The 21454-nt window shown below is 31.0% G+C and overlaps 1 protein-coding gene across 1 annotated transcript; it reads left to right on the forward strand.

Annotated features, from left to right (window-relative positions):
* Positions 1–908: 908 nt before the first annotated feature.
* LOC134681843 (acid-sensing ion channel 2-like) lies at positions 909–19829 on the forward strand. The gene is made up of 12 exons (XM_063541485.1): positions 909–1150; positions 4830–5034; positions 7448–7481; positions 8295–8430; positions 10102–10193; positions 10617–10780; positions 11674–11751; positions 13002–13107; positions 14240–14303; positions 15481–15591; positions 16637–16712; positions 18279–19829. Exons 1-12 carry the CDS (start codon positions 960–962, stop codon positions 18678–18680), a joined length of 1659 nt encoding a protein of 552 aa, XP_063397555.1. The 5' UTR covers positions 909–959; the 3' UTR covers positions 18681–19829.
* The last annotated feature ends 1625 nt before the right edge of the window (positions 19830–21454 follow it).

Raw genomic sequence — 21454 nt, forward strand, 5'->3', positions numbered from 1 at the left:
TATGCACACTAACGCGTTTTTTCATGAACAAACTAACCAAATTTTGGCAATTTTCAACGACCCATAGGGTGAAAAATAGCACGGTGACACATACTATTTTTATCAAATTTTTGAAAAGAGTATAGTAAAATTTTCATTTTGGCAAATTATAAAAACATTCTGTCTCAAAAAATATATCCTTGTGATCTACCTTAAAATTAAGTTTCACACATTAGAGGAAAGCGGCTTATATAGAAATATTATCTCGGTCGTTGCTGCCAGTTTGATTAAATCGGGGAAAAGAAGCTCATATCCGTTTTAAAAAAAAGAGGCAAAACCTTAAAAAAGTATGTTGTCGATATGCTTTGTCATATTGTTAAACTAAGCCAAATTGATATTTTAATTTGCAGAAGGTTTGCAGTTTTCTTTTTGTAATTACCAATATAGAATACAAAATATATGACATTTCAGTTAATATCTGAGATGCTTTATAAGTTAAATGACACGAAAAGATTAAATAACAAATTTAAATTGAAAACTCAAAACAATTGTTTTTATCTGTTTTTCTTATCACCATGGTTACCAAACTTAATAAGATATTGAATTATTACCTTATTTGGGAGAATATTTATGTTTACATATTTCTGGATTTAACAGGCAATGTCTAGAAGTCTTGTGAGATTCAACAATCGGCACAATGTTTTCAAATTCATTATGAGATTTTTATAAACACGCGATTACGTAGAATCCCAAAAGATTCGAATAGTACAGTCTCAAGTCTGTAAAATCACATTTGATAGCATAACATACCAACTATAACTTTCTGCTTCTTTTGTGTAATACATTGCTGTATTAACCTGGTATTGATGTTATGACATCAAATTTGAATTACAGATATTAACAGTGATCAGTGCTATAATAGCGTCAAAACAATCAGGTTGTTTACGGGATATCTTTCATGCTCAGTGTTTAATAGAAAAATGACGACTACCATATATAGCGAAGTGAGAAATCTTTTTAGACGATTCGCAGAGTATACAACTTTTCATGGTGTAAACAGGATTATATCTAGTAAACTTTTGATAGGACGACTTATATGGTTATGTATTGTAATGACTAGTTTCAGTATGTGTATCAGACAAATCTATATACTCAGTGTTCAGTTTTCCAGGTATGTAAAATTAACATTATATATTTGAAATTATGATAACACAAAATGTCGCTTTGACTATATTAAGATCGACACATTCTATTCTTAAAATTTGAACAAAAAAGACCAAGGTCAGAGACAGGTTTTTGTTTAAATTAGGTCGTTATTGGAGAAAAAAAGTTAGATTATAAGTGTGTTGACTGATTCAATAAAAACTCCTAATTGTTGAGAGACACAAGAACGTTTCTGAGATGAAAAAGGAAAATGGAAGAGGATGGCACCCTGTACACCATATCCTGTCAACGTCACTGAAGCTGGCACTAAAACCCAGAACGAGAGAAATCAGACCAAACAAAATACGACAAAAGAAAACAAACATCCACCAAATAATACACAAAAGATTGAGCATCGATTGGTACATTCGAACAAAATTTAGTCCAAACTATTCCACTGTAGAGATATTTTGGCAATGTATGGCATATTTTGGATCAACCTCTAAAGATGACAACATAAATCACAAACTTAGTCCAAATAATTACTTCTGTATATTTTTGTTTAATTCAAAATCATATACCGGGATATTAACCAACGCTGGTACTATCCTCCTTTGTTAAACGTTTCTAAAACATTGCTAGTTAACTGTTTTTTTGCTTCACAATCATTCGTTAATATTTTATAAATATGTATTGTGGTAATACAGTATAGTTAAAAAAACAAGGTCAACTTTATAAAAAGATTATAATTCTAAAAAGATCCATGGTTTCGGTATTTACTAACATGATGATGTATAATAAGGGTGATAAATATTTAACATGTACTAATTAGTTATTAAAGGGTTCCAGGCTTATAATGTTGTCTACACAGGAATCACCAGTGACGCTCAGATAAAAAAAAAGCTAGAAAGCCAAACAAGTCTAAAGTTGAAGAGCATTGATGACCCAAAATTCCGAAAAGTTGTGCCAAATAAAACTCATCAAAGATACCCGGCTTAATATTTGTTCCGACAGATGCAAATTTCGACGATAATGAGTTACATCAGTGGCGATCAAAGATAAACATGAACAAGTGTTTTTTTGTTAAATAGCTCATACGATGGTTTACTTTAAAAAGACCTTGACATTTGAAAATAAGCTTTTTGATCTAATGTACTCAAGTTAAGTCATCTTTATGTATGAACGTCAGACTGGAGATATAGGCTCTTTTATTGAAAGCAATCATTTGAAGAAACAAATTAAAAAAATAATCAGAGAGGATATATTTGCAGTATAAAGTTTTATTTTAGAGTCTATGAAGGTTGTTATATTCGTACAAACATGTTATAAAGAGTCAAATACTAGTATTGACTATCATGAATTTATTTCTAACAATGTTGGTCGGAATCTTTGACCAACATTATTTAGGTTCAATCACGAGTTCATTGATTTACATTATTTCAGTCCTTAGAGAATACACCCTAGATGATGCTACACAGATAATATTTGATTACAAATGGCAAGTGTTTAAATTAAAAATGTCAATTAATACTATATTCAAATGGTCATGGTATCAACATCAACAGAATAAAACATCGATCGATTTTAATCGAAATAAGGCATTGTGAAAGATTTTTAATGAGAGTCCTGGTATTCCCGTGGTATTGTTAATAGTATCAAATATACAAACGAGCTGAATATAATCTTTGTTGAAGAAAATGGTCACATAAATAACGTTAGCTATATATAAGATATGGTACATGTATAATTAAGTTAATCAATTTCTTTTCGAATACTAGTTATACAAAAATGATATATCGAGCAACTCAGATTACCCTTAATGTTTGGGTGAAGTGTATTTTGGGTCAGTCTTTAGTATTTTATCTTGTGTTTTGAATACTGCTGTTTGTTTGTGGTCGGTTTTTTTTGCCATGCCGTTGTCAGTTTGTGATCGGCCTATAAGTTTGAATATCCCCTTGGTATCTTCCGCCTCTGTTTATCAGTATCAAACTCCTCGGCCAGTGTCAATGAAAACAGTAGAAGTTTCTCGAGGGTATCGACACATGCTAGTAGTGAATTATCATTTAAATTGTCATAATTAAAAATTATCAGTTCACAATCTTTGCATTAACCATGTTAACTGCAAACTGAGTATTTTCTACCCCGGGAATATATTATCTTAACTGTATATAACAAAACCTCTCTGAAATAAGTCTTTTGTAGACGATACATGCGTTTAACGTGCACTCTTAATACACTTGTGTTGATGGTAAGTTTCTAAAAATCTAAAATTTAGATGGAAAAAGCTGTTTACAAATGATCAAATATCATTATTCGATCAAGAAGACGAATTCAGACGATTCATAAAAATTTGAAAGGATAGCATGCAATCCACAAGTAGCGAGACCGATTGTATTAATTGGAAAAGCCTTTCCTGCTATGCCTGTATCTAGAACATGCCAATCCATAATCGGTTAAAATGTCTCAAGTGGGAAAAAGAACCCAATCGGTAAATTTATAGATCAGAATATTGTTCTCGTAGCGTCAATTTCATTTGTTGTTCAACATAAGAATGTTAGAGCATTTTTTGCACAAGAATTACAGGCTGTATAGTGTGCACGTGCACGAGTGTACCGTATCACCCGAGACGTGAAACGTCATGCGATAAGACAATCGTATACTTGTGCTGGCTGAGAAATGGGGAGTTGACAATCGGAAGTTGAAAATATCACATTAAATAAATTAAAATAAAAAATCGTCCATCCGTGTCCATTTTTAGAAAAGAATAAAAATAAAGTTTCATGACACATTCCAGTTTCGGTAGTATTCAAAATCTCGAATTCACATGGTTATTTCAGATGCAAACACTTTCTGAAATATGAGTTATTTAAAACTGTGCATCATCACTTTATTTAACTCATCCAGTCTAGTTGATATTTTCCCTCAAAATTCGTAATACGTCGCGCCGTTTTGGAGTTTATTCGATAACCTCTGTTTTTGTTTTTTTTATTAACTTACCTTGATTTGTCTACTTTATTGATTATTGAAATAAAATATTTGTAATCTACTGTTATTCTTATTCTAAAACCTTTAAAACATTGTATTGTTTATTGCATCCTGTATTTCATTGACTTAATGTGAATGTTTTTTTGGACATTGTTATTCTATTTATAAAGTCACATGCCAACACGGACACATCTTTTAACACTTATTAAGTTGAATAAAATTTACTTAAGTATTTTTAATCTCGTCAAGGGTTAAAATATTTAACATGGACGTTCGGGAGAATCATAATACGCATAAAATAAAATTTTATTCTAATTCTGTAGACCTTACTCTCCTATCTAAATTGTTTGTTTCTTTGTTTCCTAGTTTATTTTTGTTTGATCAAACTGTGGACACTGAAGCATATTAATTGTGTATCTTTGCTTATGATTTGATAGTAAAAAATAATTGGAGAGCGCAGAAGTAATTAAAAGCAATTTTAATGTCAAGGTGAGATATAAATACAAATAAACCATAGAAATATTCCTGGCAATATATTTACAGTTATATTGTTGAATGTATTTGACAAATAAATTTAGCATTTTGTTATTTTACTCTGACAGAGAATATAATTTAAATGAAACAGCTAAAACTATACTAAAACTATAAGTTATAGAATATTTTCAAAAGTTTTGATAAATGTGTAAGATAGCAGACACTATGAATCGCTACAATTGTTTCAGTTACAAGATAAACAGAAAGGTGTCAATTTCCAATACAGATCCTTATTTTCCGTCTATATCATTCTGCGACTTGAATCCACTGAGCTATAGAAAGATAGAAGCATACAAAGATGATGTCCAATTAGCAAATCATTTAATGAAGATAATAGAAAGAAACCACAACGCAGTTCGAGGCTTGAAAAATGGAACAGTTGATATACGTAATGTATGTATAGTAAAAATTAAAGTATATGCTTATACAGTAAAAAGAAAGAAATATAAAAGGAGATAAGAATGATCTACCTTATTCAGACTTTTTTCGATATCATTTACAAAAAACCTTTATAGTTCATAGATATTCAAGACATTCAACTACACACAAAGAAGACACAACAATATTTCCTTTACATTTTTATCAACGTATTTCAGATTCTATATGTACTTCATGTCCGTAACCAAACGTAGGCCATTTATTGCATATTGTTTTAATCTATCTTTTTAAATAACATTCCCTGCTCATTAAAATTGAACTAAAGGAAAGGGACGAATGTTTTGAATGAACCTTTAAATAAATATTGTATACTGTGTTTGCTTATAATATTTTGGAAAGATTTAAATTGTCACCATCAAAGAATAAAGTTGTTTCAATAAAAGATAATCATTCGTTAGCTGTTTTCCACACCCAAGCCTGTCAAACTATAAATTTTAATGACTTCCTTCTTTGAGATTTATTAATTTGTTTACCAAGTTAAAGCATTGCTTTCATGGTATATTTTTTTGTTTTCGTTTATTAAAGCAAGTGTTAGAAACCCGCGTTAGTTTGAGAATGAAAGTTAAAAGTGAACACAAATAAAAATTCAAATGAAACGTGTGGTAAAGGTCCTTTTGCAGTTCAGGTCAATATTTTGGTAATGAGTTTCCTCGATGTCTCCATTTCCAATCGAATTGCGTGATTTGAACATCGACAAACTACTTTTGCTTGCATTCAATGTCCGTCACCGACACTCCAGCTTATTAAGCGATTATCGATTTTACACTGTACATGTATATAAATAAAGAGATATGGTATTATTGCCTATGAAATGACTTTTTATCATAGTTCTGACCACATTTAGTTCTAAATCCTGTCGAAACGATATTTTTGTAAGGTCATTCTCTCCGCCAATTGAACATCTTTACATCAATTGAATTGGTAGTGTACTGATCAATATTTTAGTCTTTGGAAATGTGATTAGTGTATTAGATTCAATTGAATGTAAACTAGTTTTCTGTAACAGCGAGTTGTTTGTGTTGGTATATTTTTTATGTCTTCTTTATAAGGTTTGACATATGTTTGTTCTAGGAAGCTGCAATTCAGGGTAGTGGTTATCATTCGTTGTTGACTGCCAACTGTATGACTCGTTTATTGGTTCTAACATGTCATGTCGTTTGTTTTCTTCTTCTGGATTGTTTCGGATTTTTAGCCAGAGGCAGTTTTCTCGTCTTAACAGTATTGAATTAGCTAATGATTGAAGGCCATAAATGTATTAGAGTTGAGTAAATCCGCATTCTTTAGTTTCTGGTAGTGAATTTGTAGTTGTATCATTGACACCCATATCACATCTCATCATTTCTATACTTACAAGACAGCCACACAATATCTGATAGAGTATGATAATTAAAGTAATTTTGGAAAAGACGTTAAGTCCAATATTATCTAGCAGGTGCTTTAATGGAGTATCATTAGGACAGACATTGAATTGGCTTATTCTAATTTGTCGTAGTGTGCACCTGATATATTTTTGTATGTAGATGCCTCGTTGACACTTCAATATTTTATTGACTTATTCTAATTTGTCGTAGTGCGCACCTGATATGTTTTTGTAAGTAGATGCCTCGTGGACATTTCCATAACTGAAAGGCAAATTGATACATTTTCTTTTCCTAAACGAAAGTAAAAGCCTTTTATCATCGATAACACGATATGATTAATGAATGCAAAAATGATGCGTGAAATTTGTTTTTTTTAAGGTTTTTTTTATTTTTGTAGGTAGATTTTTTAGCACCGCATTATTCTATCCTTTTTTATCTCTATTCTATACTTATGGCCTACTTTTCTCTAATCTATTGCGTTGTGTGATTTTTTTGTATTCTGTAAATCCATAACTATAGCCCTTATAATAAGAAATTTAGTTAAGAAATCAACAGGAAACACAAATTAATTCTGCAACATTAACTTAAACCTTCGCGTAGCATGACTTATGATTAATCAGCAATTGCACATGCAGGCATTTTATTTTTGATAATGCGACTTTTCTGATTTCTAAAACTAAAAGCTGCTATTTTTTACTTGGTATTGATATCATACGATTGATAAAATGCTAGACTGGTTATGTTTGCAATTATAATGGAGTTTTATTATTCAAAATTCTTTACTTATGTTACAACAAAACAAAATTACATTTTTCTTTTTTTTGTATCAAAATTTGTCGCAAGGAATACTGGAATATTCACAACTGAAGAGTACTTTGCTTGTAAGAAGAAAAACAAATACACCAAGCTACTTATTGATCGATATATGTTATAGAATTTGTTTTATAGTTTCATATTAATAAAGAACTGATTGCTATATGTATTTTACTTGCATGTTTCTTATCCAGACATCATTCCATAAGGACGATCTTCAAAGTGAAGGTATGTATAGGAAAATCGTATATTATATGTTTAATTACAAGCACATTAAAGTTTCGTTTTCGATAACCTATATGAGACAATGTTGATAATATTCTCATTGTATGTTGTTTTTGGAATTATGTATGTTGTTTATGACTGAAAAATAGCTTCATCTTTAATTTATGTAATTCGAATTCTCTTGATTAATTTTGAAAAGCTAATAGTTTTGTAATTCAAGCACGTTACGAATTAAAGAGGTCTCCAAATAAGACATGTTTATCATTTGATAAAAGAGTGCAAATCTGTTTAAACATTCAAGGAAACCATCAATCTCTTTTATGCTCTCCTAAACCTGACAATTTGTCACAAGACAATTACCAACTTTCCAACAACTGATGGACAAAAACAGGACAAAAAAATTAATACATATGCTATATAAGTGAACTGAAAAGAGCAAATAAAAATTACGAATAGTTAAACTTTCTAATTTACTTTCATTTGAATGATACATATATATGTTAAAAAATCACCCAATATACCATGCGTATATGTGGTACGCCGGACGCACATTTTGTATACAGAATATTCATCAGTGGCGCCGAATCGAAACAGATGGCTTACCAATCAATTTCGAAGTTAAAGATAATTGTTGTGTCTAATACGTGTAAGAAATAATCCAAGCTTGTCCTAGGAGTTTTATAAACCTTAAGTTCATGTTTCGAATGAGACAAGATCTTAGATACAAACGATCAAGTATAATTTTAACTCAACAAATGAGATCAAGTAGATTCCAATTGTCTACTCAATTACTAATTTCACTAATTTTACTTGAAGCTATCGAACAAGAGTTTCGAAGAGAAATGAATTACTTTGATATCAACATTACAAAAGACGAAATACCAAAGTTATCTTCGGATTTCAAGGAGTTCATTTTAAGTTGCAGATATGAAGGTGAATTATGTAATGCAAGGTAAATCAATTTAGGAACCGGCTTTTCTACAACATTACACACAAACATTTATTGACACGCTAAATTAGATTCACTATATTTTTTAATGTCATCTGCAGCTCGACCTGTTAATTGCAAGGCTTTCTGTGCAATTAGTATCAGGTTATTGTTAATTTAATTATTGATTATTAATTGTATGGAAACCTTTCTTAATCCTTATATGACAGTCTCATAAAGAAGAGTTATAAATGCTGGGTCTATATATATTTTTTGAATTGTTCTCTGTTTCCCATGCTTTGTTTTGTGGGATATTCTTGTCTCTTATATAGTTTTGTGTTCGTGTTTTCAATTTGTTTCGTTCTAATTTTGGCTCTTTATTTTGTTGGACCAATTTTGGTATGATAGGTGGTTTTCAGCAAAACTTGTAAAATGCTTACAAAACACAGATGATGGCTACAAATATTAAAAGCTCTGATTCCTTTCACGGATTTGGCTATACTTTTTGGACCTTTTGGATTAAAGCTCTTCATCCTTTATATAAGCTTTGGATTTCAAACATTTTGGCAACGAGCATCACTGAAGAGACATGTATTGTCGAAATGCGCATCTGGTGCAAGAAAATTGGTACCGTTAATCTTATTAAACATGGTTAAATACAGAAATAAATTGAATAAATTGAATGTCAAATAGATCTCAGATGGTTTTACAAAGTATAGAAAGCCCACTGTTTTCTAATCATCTGTTATGCGATTTAAGTACATATTTATAACCACATAATACAAATGTCGTGATATAATCAACTAAAGCAAATTGAAAACTATATGACCCCTTGAAAAGGCATTTGTTACTAGCTCAGACACGTTGAAAGTGAGACAGAATATAGACGTTTGATTAGTTAAAACTCATCATTTATAGTACATGAAACATAATCCCGCATTTTGTGGCATCTGAATCGCAAATTTGATTTTTTGGCGTTGAAATAACAGCATTTCCTTCATATCAGTAAAGTATTGAATTATCTTAGATGTAAATACAAATTACTTAGTAGATCCAGATATATCACCTGTCTTCAAATTGAATATTTTTAATGCGAACATATAACATTCGTTTTATAATTCAACAAGTAGACATGTTAATATATGACGTTAGAAAGTATATGGAATATACATGGCACTTATCACCACGGTTATAATTCAAATGTAATTTACCATCCATATTTTAGATCAATTTCCTTCACTTTTGACTTGTTCCGGAACACTAAATAAGCAGATTTTACCTAAAAATAGAATAGTCGTAGCGTAAAGTTTATGTAGGAAAAAAAGTCAACGACTCAAATGCAACATCTGAATTTATCCATACATGATAGTACTTGAAAGCAAAAGGAAGAACCTTATCAATCTAGTATTTTGGCAAAATGCAAATAACATGATCATGATGTATTCTCCATTTTTTTAACATCAAGAATATGTTTTATACACCGTCTAAGATAACCTTGATAGTCATGGTACACTAATGTGTAATCTTTGTATATGCCTATGTTCTTTGATTAAACTTATGAAGATGAGTACACTGTAATTGTTATAACATGTCAATGTATTTAAATTGTTAAAAGATGTTCAAAACAAGAAGCATGTTTTCCATATGTTATAGTTGTCACATGTGAACCAAAAATGTATTTATGTTTTGTTTCAGTTTCTTTGTCCCATTCTATGATCCATATTATGGACAATGTTATAGGTTTCCGAGCCAGCCATTAGTTGCCAAGCACGTTGGACATTTATTTGGTATGTATTAAAAACTACAATTGCAATATTATATCAACAACCAATCAAACCTACGATGGATATTCGCCTCATCGTTTCTTGTATCGTATCTATTTCCATTCTATTTCACCTAATTTAGATCTGCCTTTAGCAGTTTGAAATTTAAACATAAATATATGCTTTATTTTTCATGCACATCATATCCAAATGTGAAATAAAATGACAGAGATAAGTTGTTAAAACATAATCTTGGTCATAATTCAACAACACTGACTGATATACTGAGAACGAACAGGTCTGTGCATGATTGACACCAATTTCCGAGCGTGGTCACCAATTTTGATAAAATAGCGTCTAGTTGGCCTCTTGCATACTATTGGTAGTTTGGTTCAGATAAATTTTTAGTTTTCTTAAACTACTCAATTAATGATTTATCCATTTCAGCATTTCAGCTATTTCTGAACGTGAATCAGAGTGATTACATACCATACGTGGCTGATGATCCGGGTATTATACTATCAATACATGAAAATGGATACAGACCGTATTTACAGAGTAATGGCTTCGCAGTATCACCTGGCTTCAAAACAGATATATCGCTCTTTCAGGTAAGTTGATAATAAGTAACATAATAAAATAAGAAAAATCAATTTTGGGCAACTCTATTAAAAAATCTTCCAGATTTGTTTTTGAATTACATGTGTTCAAAGTAAACAATAATCTACATAGGTTAACTGATTTGGCAAAGATTATTTGAAATTTAGTGTTTGGAAGGGCGTCATGGCCTCGGTCACTTAGAAGGTTATGATCTGACAAACAAGGTTAGCTTACTTGATGAAATATGACGTTTAAGACACTTACATATACAACAAAGATTTATATATTGCAAGGGATTTGATCATTGTCGAAGGTCTTAATAATTACTGTGATCTATGATTGTTTATACCCACGTAAACACCATAACATTTCCATATAAAACACCATAAGAATATCAGGATTGTCGTTTTATATTCAATATTATCGATGGAGATTGCATGGTTAATAAAACTTTGACCACTTAATCGACGACTTTATATACGAGGTTATACCACTAGATATGGTTCTTGAGTAGCATTTAAATGACACCGTGTAGCCCTTACCCTATACTCTAAGGACTAATATATTACGAATCACAGATCTGACCATTGCACGCTATTCGTGTTGTCCTAGAGTCAAATCAATAATGAAATACTTATTTTCTCATTTTTCTTTTCTGTAATGATATACTGGAATGCTTACTTTATCAACCTAGTATTCAGTTTATAGCATAAACATAACATAATGAACAAGCAGCGCAAACTACTGGCGTTACACATTATTTGGATCTGCAAGAAAACCTGTAAAATCTTCCAGTCACTCCTCAGTGTAAGATAAATGTGCGGTACTCATATTATGTAATTTATTTGCTTACATTGTCACTTAGCAGCAACTTATAATTCTAATTAATTTGTGTGTCAAACAGAAGAGAATCGAGAGGAAAAAAGTGGTGTTTGGGAGTAAAGATTTATGTGATGACAGTGGCCAATATACAAACATCCAGGTATGATTCTTGCTTCTATTGAGAAAAGTCACTAGTTTATCCCCAATAACTAAAATTTGTTAATTCATTTTTTTTTAGAAACATTAGACCGTTTGTTTTCCAGTTTGAATGGTTTTACACTAGTAATTTTGGGGCCCTTTATAGCTTGTTGTTCGGTGTGAGCCAAGGCTCCGTGTTGAAGGCCGTACATTGAGCTATAATGGTTTCCTTTTTTCTTTTTTTTTTAAATTGTTATTTGGATGGAGAGTTGTCTCATTGGCACTCACACCTTCCTATATTTAAGTTCTTTTTGTGATAGTGACAAATTGGCGTTTTTTGTTCTACAAGGACACAAAGACGGATACCGCAAGAACAGTCATACGAAAGAACTTCCTACCAACTTGTAAAAAACCCTTTTGTATGAAGGATAGATTGAATCGGCCTCTGGTTCCAGTTAAGAAATCAAAATGGCCACTTGAAATGCAGTACATATTTTAAGCATTAAGAGTCTCACCGAACAAATTTACCACCTCCCGTAGTGTATAGTTGTTAGAATTAATACGGAAAGTACACACAACGATTGTAAACAAAGGATTGCATAGGTGCATACATATAAGTTACAAGGCAATATAGGTTAATCAGGATTTGCCCACCTTTATGGAGCACACGGAAACAAACCTCCGGAATTTGATGGATTTACGTTGCTCCGTTTTTAGTTTTCTATGGGTTTTTTTTCTTTACTACAGTTTATGCAGCATGTAAACTTGTATACTTATAACACTTACGTTTATCCCAAGGTTTTGTAAGTATGTGAAGCTTAAAAGAATGATGAATGTTAAGACCGTATCAAATACGTATTTTTAGGATCATATTATTAAAATTTGAATAGACATCTATAATCCCGAAATACATTCGAAATTGCTGTGATGTCTTTCCATTACAACTTATCAAAGTAGTTTCTAATTATATAGGCTATGTATGTATATAGATATAGGAAGATGTGGTGTGAGTGCCAATGAGAAAACTCTCCATCCAAATAACAATTTAAAAGTAAACCATTATAGGTTTAAGTACGGCCTTCAACACGGAGCCTTGGCTCACACCGAACAACAAGCTATAAAGGGCCCCAAAATTACTAGTTTAAACCCTATGCTATTAAGATATCTGGTCAGCATATGTTAGAGTTATTGTTCCTCTAAAATATTTAACCGAAGCCAAATGTTTCGACTTTTACCGATTTGAAATTGATACTTGAATGTAATTGTTTGTAGACCTGCTTTAAACTATGTGTAGAAAAGATCGTGGAAAAGAGCTGTAATTGTTCACCAACCATGTCAAATGTTGATCTAGGACTCTGGATTTGCGATGATGTTGAAGGTACAATTTATATAATGTGTTTATTTAACTAAGCTCATCAATTTATACATCATTGTTGCATGTTGAAAACACATCTGTTACAGTTCATGATAACTGTGATATTTATGTTGTAATATAATTTAAATAGTTAATTATCAGAACCATCAATATATGAGCAGAAGTAAATTTTAGAAAAATTGATGGCTTGCTGTAGGTTTCAGAGATATTGAAATATCATTTATATAGACAGTACTCGATTCAAAGTATTCAAAGGTCAAATCAAAGAAACAGTTTAAATCATAATCATGTTTTCTATGTCAAGATATTTCTAATAACTTGCTTAATTCTTCTATTTGTTTATGTTTATGAAGATTTGTATTTCAAAGAAAGATTTATAACACATATCAATGTCTTTTATTTTTTAGGAACTAATAACAACTTATCATATACAGCAAAATATCAATACTTGTGATTGTTGTCTAATATATTTAATATTGAACTTAAAAAGGAGTAGGTCCGGTAAAGGCCGATTTCGGCCTCAATTTTGAAGTTCATCTGACGAAATATTTTAGACACTTTTTAAACTCTTAAGTGTCTATTTCACTCGATTTAATTAGTTTTTGTGAAAGATTCTAACTGAGGAAGTCATTAGAAACGCTCCAATTCAAGCTGAAATATGAAAAATCTATCAAATTTGCCAAAAATCGTCACTTTTCAGAAGGATTTTGTCAAAAATGAAAGTGGCCGCATCCGAGTTCATCCTCAACCTTTATATATATAATGAATTATCGTCAAATACAACTTTCATTTCAATATTATGAATGAACACGAATGCGGCCACTTTCATTTTAGACCGAAACCGTCTAAAATTTAGCTAAAATGCTAACTTTGTGGAAATTTCAGTAATTTAGCATGACTTAATGATGCTAGTATCCGATATATGTGCATTGTATTGTCAAAAACAGCCCGTATTTATGTAGCAGAACTCGTTCTGTTAAACGATAAATAGCTTCATGATTACATTATCACAATTTTGTAAAACTGCTAAATTTTTGGGCCAAAAAGGGGTCTTACTGACCCTACTGTCTTTAGACTGATGCCACAAAATCATAAAAATGAACAGGAGAGTAAAAATTGTTTTATATATTTCAAGAGCTTCAGTGTATGGCGAACGCTGAAAAGGGTACCGAAAACTGCAGCTGTAAAGACCCATGCAGGTATGATTATATCTACTAGATAAGTCCAATGTTTTACATATTTGTTTCCAACTTTACCAGATATCAATGTTGTAATAATTTGTTTCTATATCTTAAATAGCAATCACTGATGAGACGTTGTTATGTATAATAATCCACTGTGAATATATAAAGAAGAAGTGTAGTATGATTGCCAATGAGACAACTCTCCATATGAAACCAAATAACACATAAAACTAAAGGTCACTGTACGGCCTTCAACAAAGAACAAAGTCCATACCGCAAAGTCAGCTATAAAGGGTCCAGAAAATACAATGTAAAACAATGCAAACGAGAAAACTAATAGCATAATTCATATACAAAACAAGAAAAAAAAACAAATATTTAACACATAAAAAACAATGAATTACAGGCTCCTGACTTGGGACAGGCACTTACATACAGCATGTGGAGGGGTTAAACTTGTTAGCGGGACTACGTTTTTTTTCGGATGTCTGTTATATGTATTATAAACTGTGTTCAAACCTAGTAATGCATTGTTGTTTTGTATTTTTAGTTGTGTAATCCTGCAATTGTTTCGTAACGATTCTTTTTAAGAGGGCTATGGATATGTGTTAATATAGAAGATATACATATTTGGTGGTTCTCATTAGCGCTCATGTGACACCTTCACGTTACTCACCATATGATTTTGATTTAGCAGGAATTTTATTATATCTATGCTGCGTCGGATGAGTCAATATTTCTTGTGCATAACTTAACTTTGAAAGGACTTGGTAAAACCTAGCGCTTCCCCAGTTTCTCAACCTTATTCAAAAAAGTTTATATCTACTCACATTGACCTAATATTGTTTATTTTTTAATTCTAACATTATCAACGTTTTGTAAAAAAAAGGATGATCGGCTGATTCAAATGTTTTTAATCAGTTTTGGTGTATTAATGGGTTTCTTTGTATATTACACATACTGGCTAAAAGACATGTTCACAATTCTTGAGAAAATGCGAAAAACAATTCCATCGACGATTGATGGACACATTTTCTCCACAGCTGCTTTGTACAACATGAGTTTTTACATATATGAAGTTGTAAATAAACCTACAATAGATACACATTTGCCAAAAGCGCTTTAGATATTTTAAATATATTTAGTCAAACAATCACTGTTTGTTTATTGTTATTTTTTGTGTACTTTACAGCGAGATACAATATGGGACGTTTCGTTCCATGACAACCTGGCCAGGAAAAAGTTACGTAGGAGTACTGGATGCAATTCTTAAGCAGAGAGGTGTGGCATACCAGGATATGAGGTAAATACAATTTACACTGATAGTTTTTTTTTAAAACCAAAATGAATAACTCTTTCTAGCCTTGGACCCATCATTAGTTAGACAATCATATCCACCAGAATGTATATCGCAATAAGGTCCTGGTGAAGATACATCCGGTTGGTCATGTATTAAAAATTAGAAGGTCTCTGAAATATATATTTGGGTCAACATCATGAAGATTAATAGAATGAGGAAAATTTCTGAAAATAAAGGACGGACTATACCAAAGGGATATTTTAGTAAATATGTGGAAATGCATTGCTTCTTACATCTCAAGTAAATATTTAATAATTACCCTTCACTTTATTTGTCGTCGCAAGCGTTTCTTTATATTTCTGTCCTAATCTGCAAAACGAATGGTCGCAAGTAACTTTTTGGAACAAAAAGGACTATCAAAATTATTACTCAATGAAAGATATGCACATCAAGACAGATACAAAAAAACGAAAAGTTTCTGTTGTAAGCAACCTCCCATACGTTGTTATAGAATTAGAGAATATAAAGATTACTCGGTGACGTGTGTTATTCGGGAACATTATAATTTCCGGAAATGTGCGATGCCAAATTTCATCGATGAAATACATGAACACGTGAAGGCTCTCAGAAAGTTGGTACATGTGCCCAAAAAATTTAATTACGTTTTCGTGTAAACTATGTGGAGAAATTACAACATTGTATAGTAAAAGTACAATTTTATATGCATTAAGACACGAATTTGCAATACCAAGTAAATAATATACATTGTAGTAGAATATTATGAATGCAATAAAGAGTAGTTCCAAATGTCTTCCTTTTTATTAATACCTTTTTTGCCTACATTCATAAATACCTTAATATGAAGATTATAATCTTTGTCAGTATATACAGTAGCGCGTCTGGCGTATATACTAAATTTAGTCCTGGTATCTATGATGAGTTTATTTATACTGATATGACTTTATAGGTTTTATACTGACAAGTTCTTATTATCATGGTTGACAACCTGCACTTTCAATTTACTGATCAATGTCTTTTGTTCTAACAGGGAAAGCTTACTATTTATCAACATATATTTTTCTTCCCTCCAAGAAGAGATAATTGAAGAGGAACTAGCCTACACGGTAATTTTTATCTTCTAGAGTTACATTACTATGTTATGAAATAAATTTAAAAATACAAAAGAAATACCAAAGGAAATGTCAAAGTGTACACGTTGAAGAGAGACAGACTAATCAAAACAAAAAATAAACTAAAAAAAAACTCTTTTCAAAAGCATGGCAAACGAAATTAACATGTTGAAGAGGGATCGACAAAGGATAGAATCAAAATTTACAAGTCGAAGAGAGACCGACAATAAGATAGAATCAACATTTACATGTTGAAGAGGGATAGACAAATGCATTGCATAATTTACATGTTGAAGAGGGATAGACAAAAGCATTGAATAATTTACATGTTGAAGAGGGATAGACAAAAGCATTGAATGATTTACATGTTGAAGAGGGATAGACAAAAGCATTGAATAATTTACATGTTGATGAAAGACCGACAAAAGGTTAGAAACAAAATATGCATGTTAAAGAGAGATCGACAAAAGGATCGAATCAAAATTAAAAGGTTGAAGAGAGACAGACAAAAGCATAAACCAAAATTGACATGTTGAAGAGGGATCAACAAAAGGATAGAATCAAAATTAATAATTTGAAGAGCGATAGACAAAAGCATAGAATCAAAATTTACAAGTTGAAGAGAGGCAGACAAAATCATACAATCAAAATTGACAAGTTAAAGAGAGACAGACAAAATCATAGAATCAAATTAACATGTTGATGAAAGACCGATAAAATGATTTATCAAAATATACATGTTAAAGAGAGACATGCAAAAGCATAGAATCAAAATTTACAAGTTGAAGATAGATAGACAAAAGCATACAAAACGCACGAATTCGACGAAAAGACAAACAACAGTTAAACAACACATGCAAAATAAACATGTTAAAGACTGAGCAACACAAAATTCACCAACCAGGGTAAGCATATTCTGCTGCATGTATGGAACAAATCAGAAACCGCAAAATTATAATTAGTCAAATCATCAAAATACAAAACGATTAAGATATGTTATCAGAAAACAAATGAACATGTTCTTGGCTTGAGACGGGACAATCACTTGAATACGAGACGGAGATAAACCATCTTTAGAGACTTCAATTCTCGCCCTTTAAATTTTAATAAATGGACTTATAAACAGTACGTATAACATGCATAAAAACACACGCTCGCAATTCAATGATATTCAATGTTGTGAAGCAAAATAAAAAACGCAAAAGTTCTCAAAGAACCGACAACCACTTGGTTACAAAAACAACGATTATAAAATTATAATTGAAAAAAGCCTTATAAATAGAGTGTATCATGACCCCGACCAAAAATCAAAAAATCAAAAACCACAAGGTATGAACCTAACTATGACAGATAGGTAATCAACCATATAATGACGGCATTAGTATCACCGACGGAGGTATTACGTACTTATTCATTTACCACCCTTAGTTCAGCTGAATGATAAGTATAGCGATTATATACATATATCCATTACATATGAAAAAAAATATACCGAGAACTGTTATAATTATAAAAATCAAAGAATGTTTGTTTAATATATAAAGTGATGATTTTCGACAGGTTGAAAACTTTTGGTCAGATATTGGAGGATCCCTTGGACTATGGGTCGGCATGTCTGTAATAAGCCTTGGTGAAATTCTAGAGCTTGGAATTCTTATTCTACGATTCATTAAGAAGCGAAGTGTACGATTAATTACAACAGAAGTGAAAAGAGCTGCAGCTGAAGACAAACTAAATGATGGTCTGAATCAGATAATCAAAGGTTTTAATGATATTAATGACGAAAAACAAGAAGGGAGAACTGAATTTAATGATGGTTTGAATAAAATTATCAACAGCCTCAATATTCTTACAGCAGAGCAACAATCACGTGATAATGATCAAAATGGTAACCAGAGTAATTCTATGGGTAGAAATGTTCAACCCGAACAGTACAATGTATTTGCAGATCATATGATATGATATATCATATATATAGTTATATTAATTATACATGTAGATATATAACAAACAAACTGTTCAGATCTTAAAAACAATGTTTAAATATGTCAGATATTGCAGATAGAAATGACATGTATGGTTTGTTCTGTTTGTGATTTGGTTTTGTATAACCGAGAATACTAGAGTCTGAAGAAAGCATCAACATATAAACAATCTTCAATATGACTTTTCATGAAAGTACAGAAAGTAGACAATTCATCAGAATAAGTGATTTTTTAATAAAAAAAGAAGTCGATTAGACAATACGAAATCAAGATTATAACGGTTACAATGTATTACAAAGAAATATAATTTTGTTTCTCAAACAAATAAATGTTAGACCCCATAACCATTAATAGAGACATACACTTTGCAATCATTTACAAACTAGAAAATATACCATAGAAACAAATTAGAAGGGACACATCAAACTTTGAGACCAGAAGAGTGTTTTACAGACCAACGTCAACCATTTCGGTGCCAAAAAAAATAAACACATTTAATACTCACGAACCAGAAAACAATCATCATCTAATCGAAAATTTTAAAATACTCAAAATTTTACAATAAAACTTGAACTATATTGCCGCACAAAACAAACAAAACAATGTTAGATAAATTACAAAAATATTAACAGCTATAAGAAACTTGAATTCAATTTTCAAATCCGGACGACAAAAACCGTTAACATGGTTATCATTAAATTTATACAGTAACAAAAAATCCTCAACACTATTTAAAATCCGTTAAAAAGGTATAGTTATACACTCACGAATTGTAGACGTTTTAAAAGTAGATAAACCAATAATTATAAAAAATGTAGTAACTATATAGCTGTTGTCACTATGAACTAAATATATTTAAACATGTGGATTACATGTGAATAATGAGAAGATCCAAAATATTTGTGTGATTACATACAATCTACTTGTAATGATGTATTCACTTGTACAATTGTAAGAGTCGTTCCATTGCAAAAGTATTGCTTATCAAACCTTGACACAATAAAAGAAATAGTCTACTTTTGATCATCTTTACAATCGTCTTGTTTCAGAAAGAATACAATTGTGATTACGGTTGTTTTTTGTATACAAAACTGAGGTTTGATTTGTTAATAAACAATAAATTTGTTATGTTTGGAGACTGTTTGTTTTTCTTTATGCCTTTATATATATAGTCGAAGCAGTGCAATATTTGCATGACGCTTTATTAAGATATTGTTCAGTGGGCATGTAAACGTTCCATTTAAGGACGCCAATTTTGTGTAACTTTTAACGTTGAAAATAGGTTTGACCAATTCCTTGATTGTTCATATTACAACATACTTGGTGAATTATTATCATCATTATTTTTTAAACAAAATGTGGCATTTCAAATTAATTTTATCTTAAAATTACAGATTTTAATTTAAAGGATAAAAATTAAAAGACAACATTCTGCTAATAACCCAACAAAAACTAAACTATTTAAAACTGCTTCTAAAGTTTAAGGATGGGATTTTTCAGTATGTTTTATGTTGTAGCAACTGTTAATATGTCGCTTTCTTCAGTTTCAGTTTCAAGAATTTGAAATGAAATATATTGCAAGATTGCTGTAGCCATAGGTATCTTAAACATGTGAGATATTAATGTGTGTTCGTAGATGCGACTAGAATTATAGTCATTACTCATTTAGTTATCTCTGCATTAGATAATATAAGCCATGATATCAGATAACTGTAGGTGCATGTATAGATAACATGATAGAGTTTAAATTTTTGTTATACAAGATATACACATTGGAGTGAAGGTCGTCGATGTTTCAACTGTTCATCCTCATCTTTAAAAGATTGACGCAACCTCATTTTCCCCAGCTCAGTTCATTTCTGCCGACAGATACTGTGAATACAAGCTGATATTTTTATTGACAACGGAAGCCATGACTTATCATATTTGCATAAGATTTAAGATTGTATGTGACCAACTCAACAGTAAAATAAAATGAATGAACTATTTGTTTGCATACAATTATACATTATTTAATACCATATCTAGTCCTAAAACAGAATGAAATTCTTGCCATTGATCGTATAGAAAACATCATACATCAATATGTATTAATTTAAGATACAAATACCAGGATATATGGACTACAAATCAATGAGACAGTATTTATAATATATATAACTGCTTAACCATGACCACCTGGGTATAGTGAACATTTGGTACAGTGTATTTCAAATGATACGAAATGACCCACACATCCATTTTCCAAATGATACGAAATTTCACATTCAATAAACATCCACATAGTACGAAATGGCATATACACAAGTTTTCAAGATGATAGGAAAAGGACAGGATGCGAAATGACTGTACAAATTCTTTTATGCAAATTAAGGCACGAAAACTAAAAACATGCAGTCAAATCAACATAAACAGTTTAAAACATGTGTATATATTTCACAAACGTCGAAATATGTCTACCTCAAAACCAAATTAGTACAACAGTATGTGATAACTATCATGGTTTTTCTTTCTTTAGCTTTTGAATAAAACACTATATTTACATGAGTTCATGTACTAAAAGAAACAATATTTTTGGTCAAATCTCAGATAGACTTTACAGCGGGCCTTCATTTAACAGAAATGTTTGTTTATTTGTGTGAAATCTTCTGTGACATCTTCGTTAAACAATTTCACCAGGAGGGGAAAAAAACCTTACAATTTTCATTAGAGAGCGACGGAGAGTAAAGAAGAGTACACATTTACAGCAAA

The sequence above is a fragment of the Mytilus trossulus genome, chromosome 8 (genome assembly GCF_036588685.1).
Source record: "Mytilus trossulus isolate FHL-02 chromosome 8, PNRI_Mtr1.1.1.hap1, whole genome shotgun sequence".
NCBI classification, from domain to species: Eukaryota; Metazoa; Mollusca; class Bivalvia; order Mytilida; family Mytilidae; genus Mytilus; species Mytilus trossulus.

Coding starts and splice junctions, on each gene's coding strand:
- LOC134681843 (XM_063541485.1), top strand. CDS start 960: ATGACGACTACCATATATAGCGAAGTGAGAAATCTTTTTAGACGATTC. Junction 14,304..15,480: donor AGCTGTAAAGACCCATGCAG/GTATGATTATAT, acceptor TGTACTTTACAG/CGAGATACAATATGGGACGT. Junction 15,592..16,636: donor GTGGCATACCAGGATATGAG/GTAAATACAATT, acceptor TTGTTCTAACAG/GGAAAGCTTACTATTTATCA.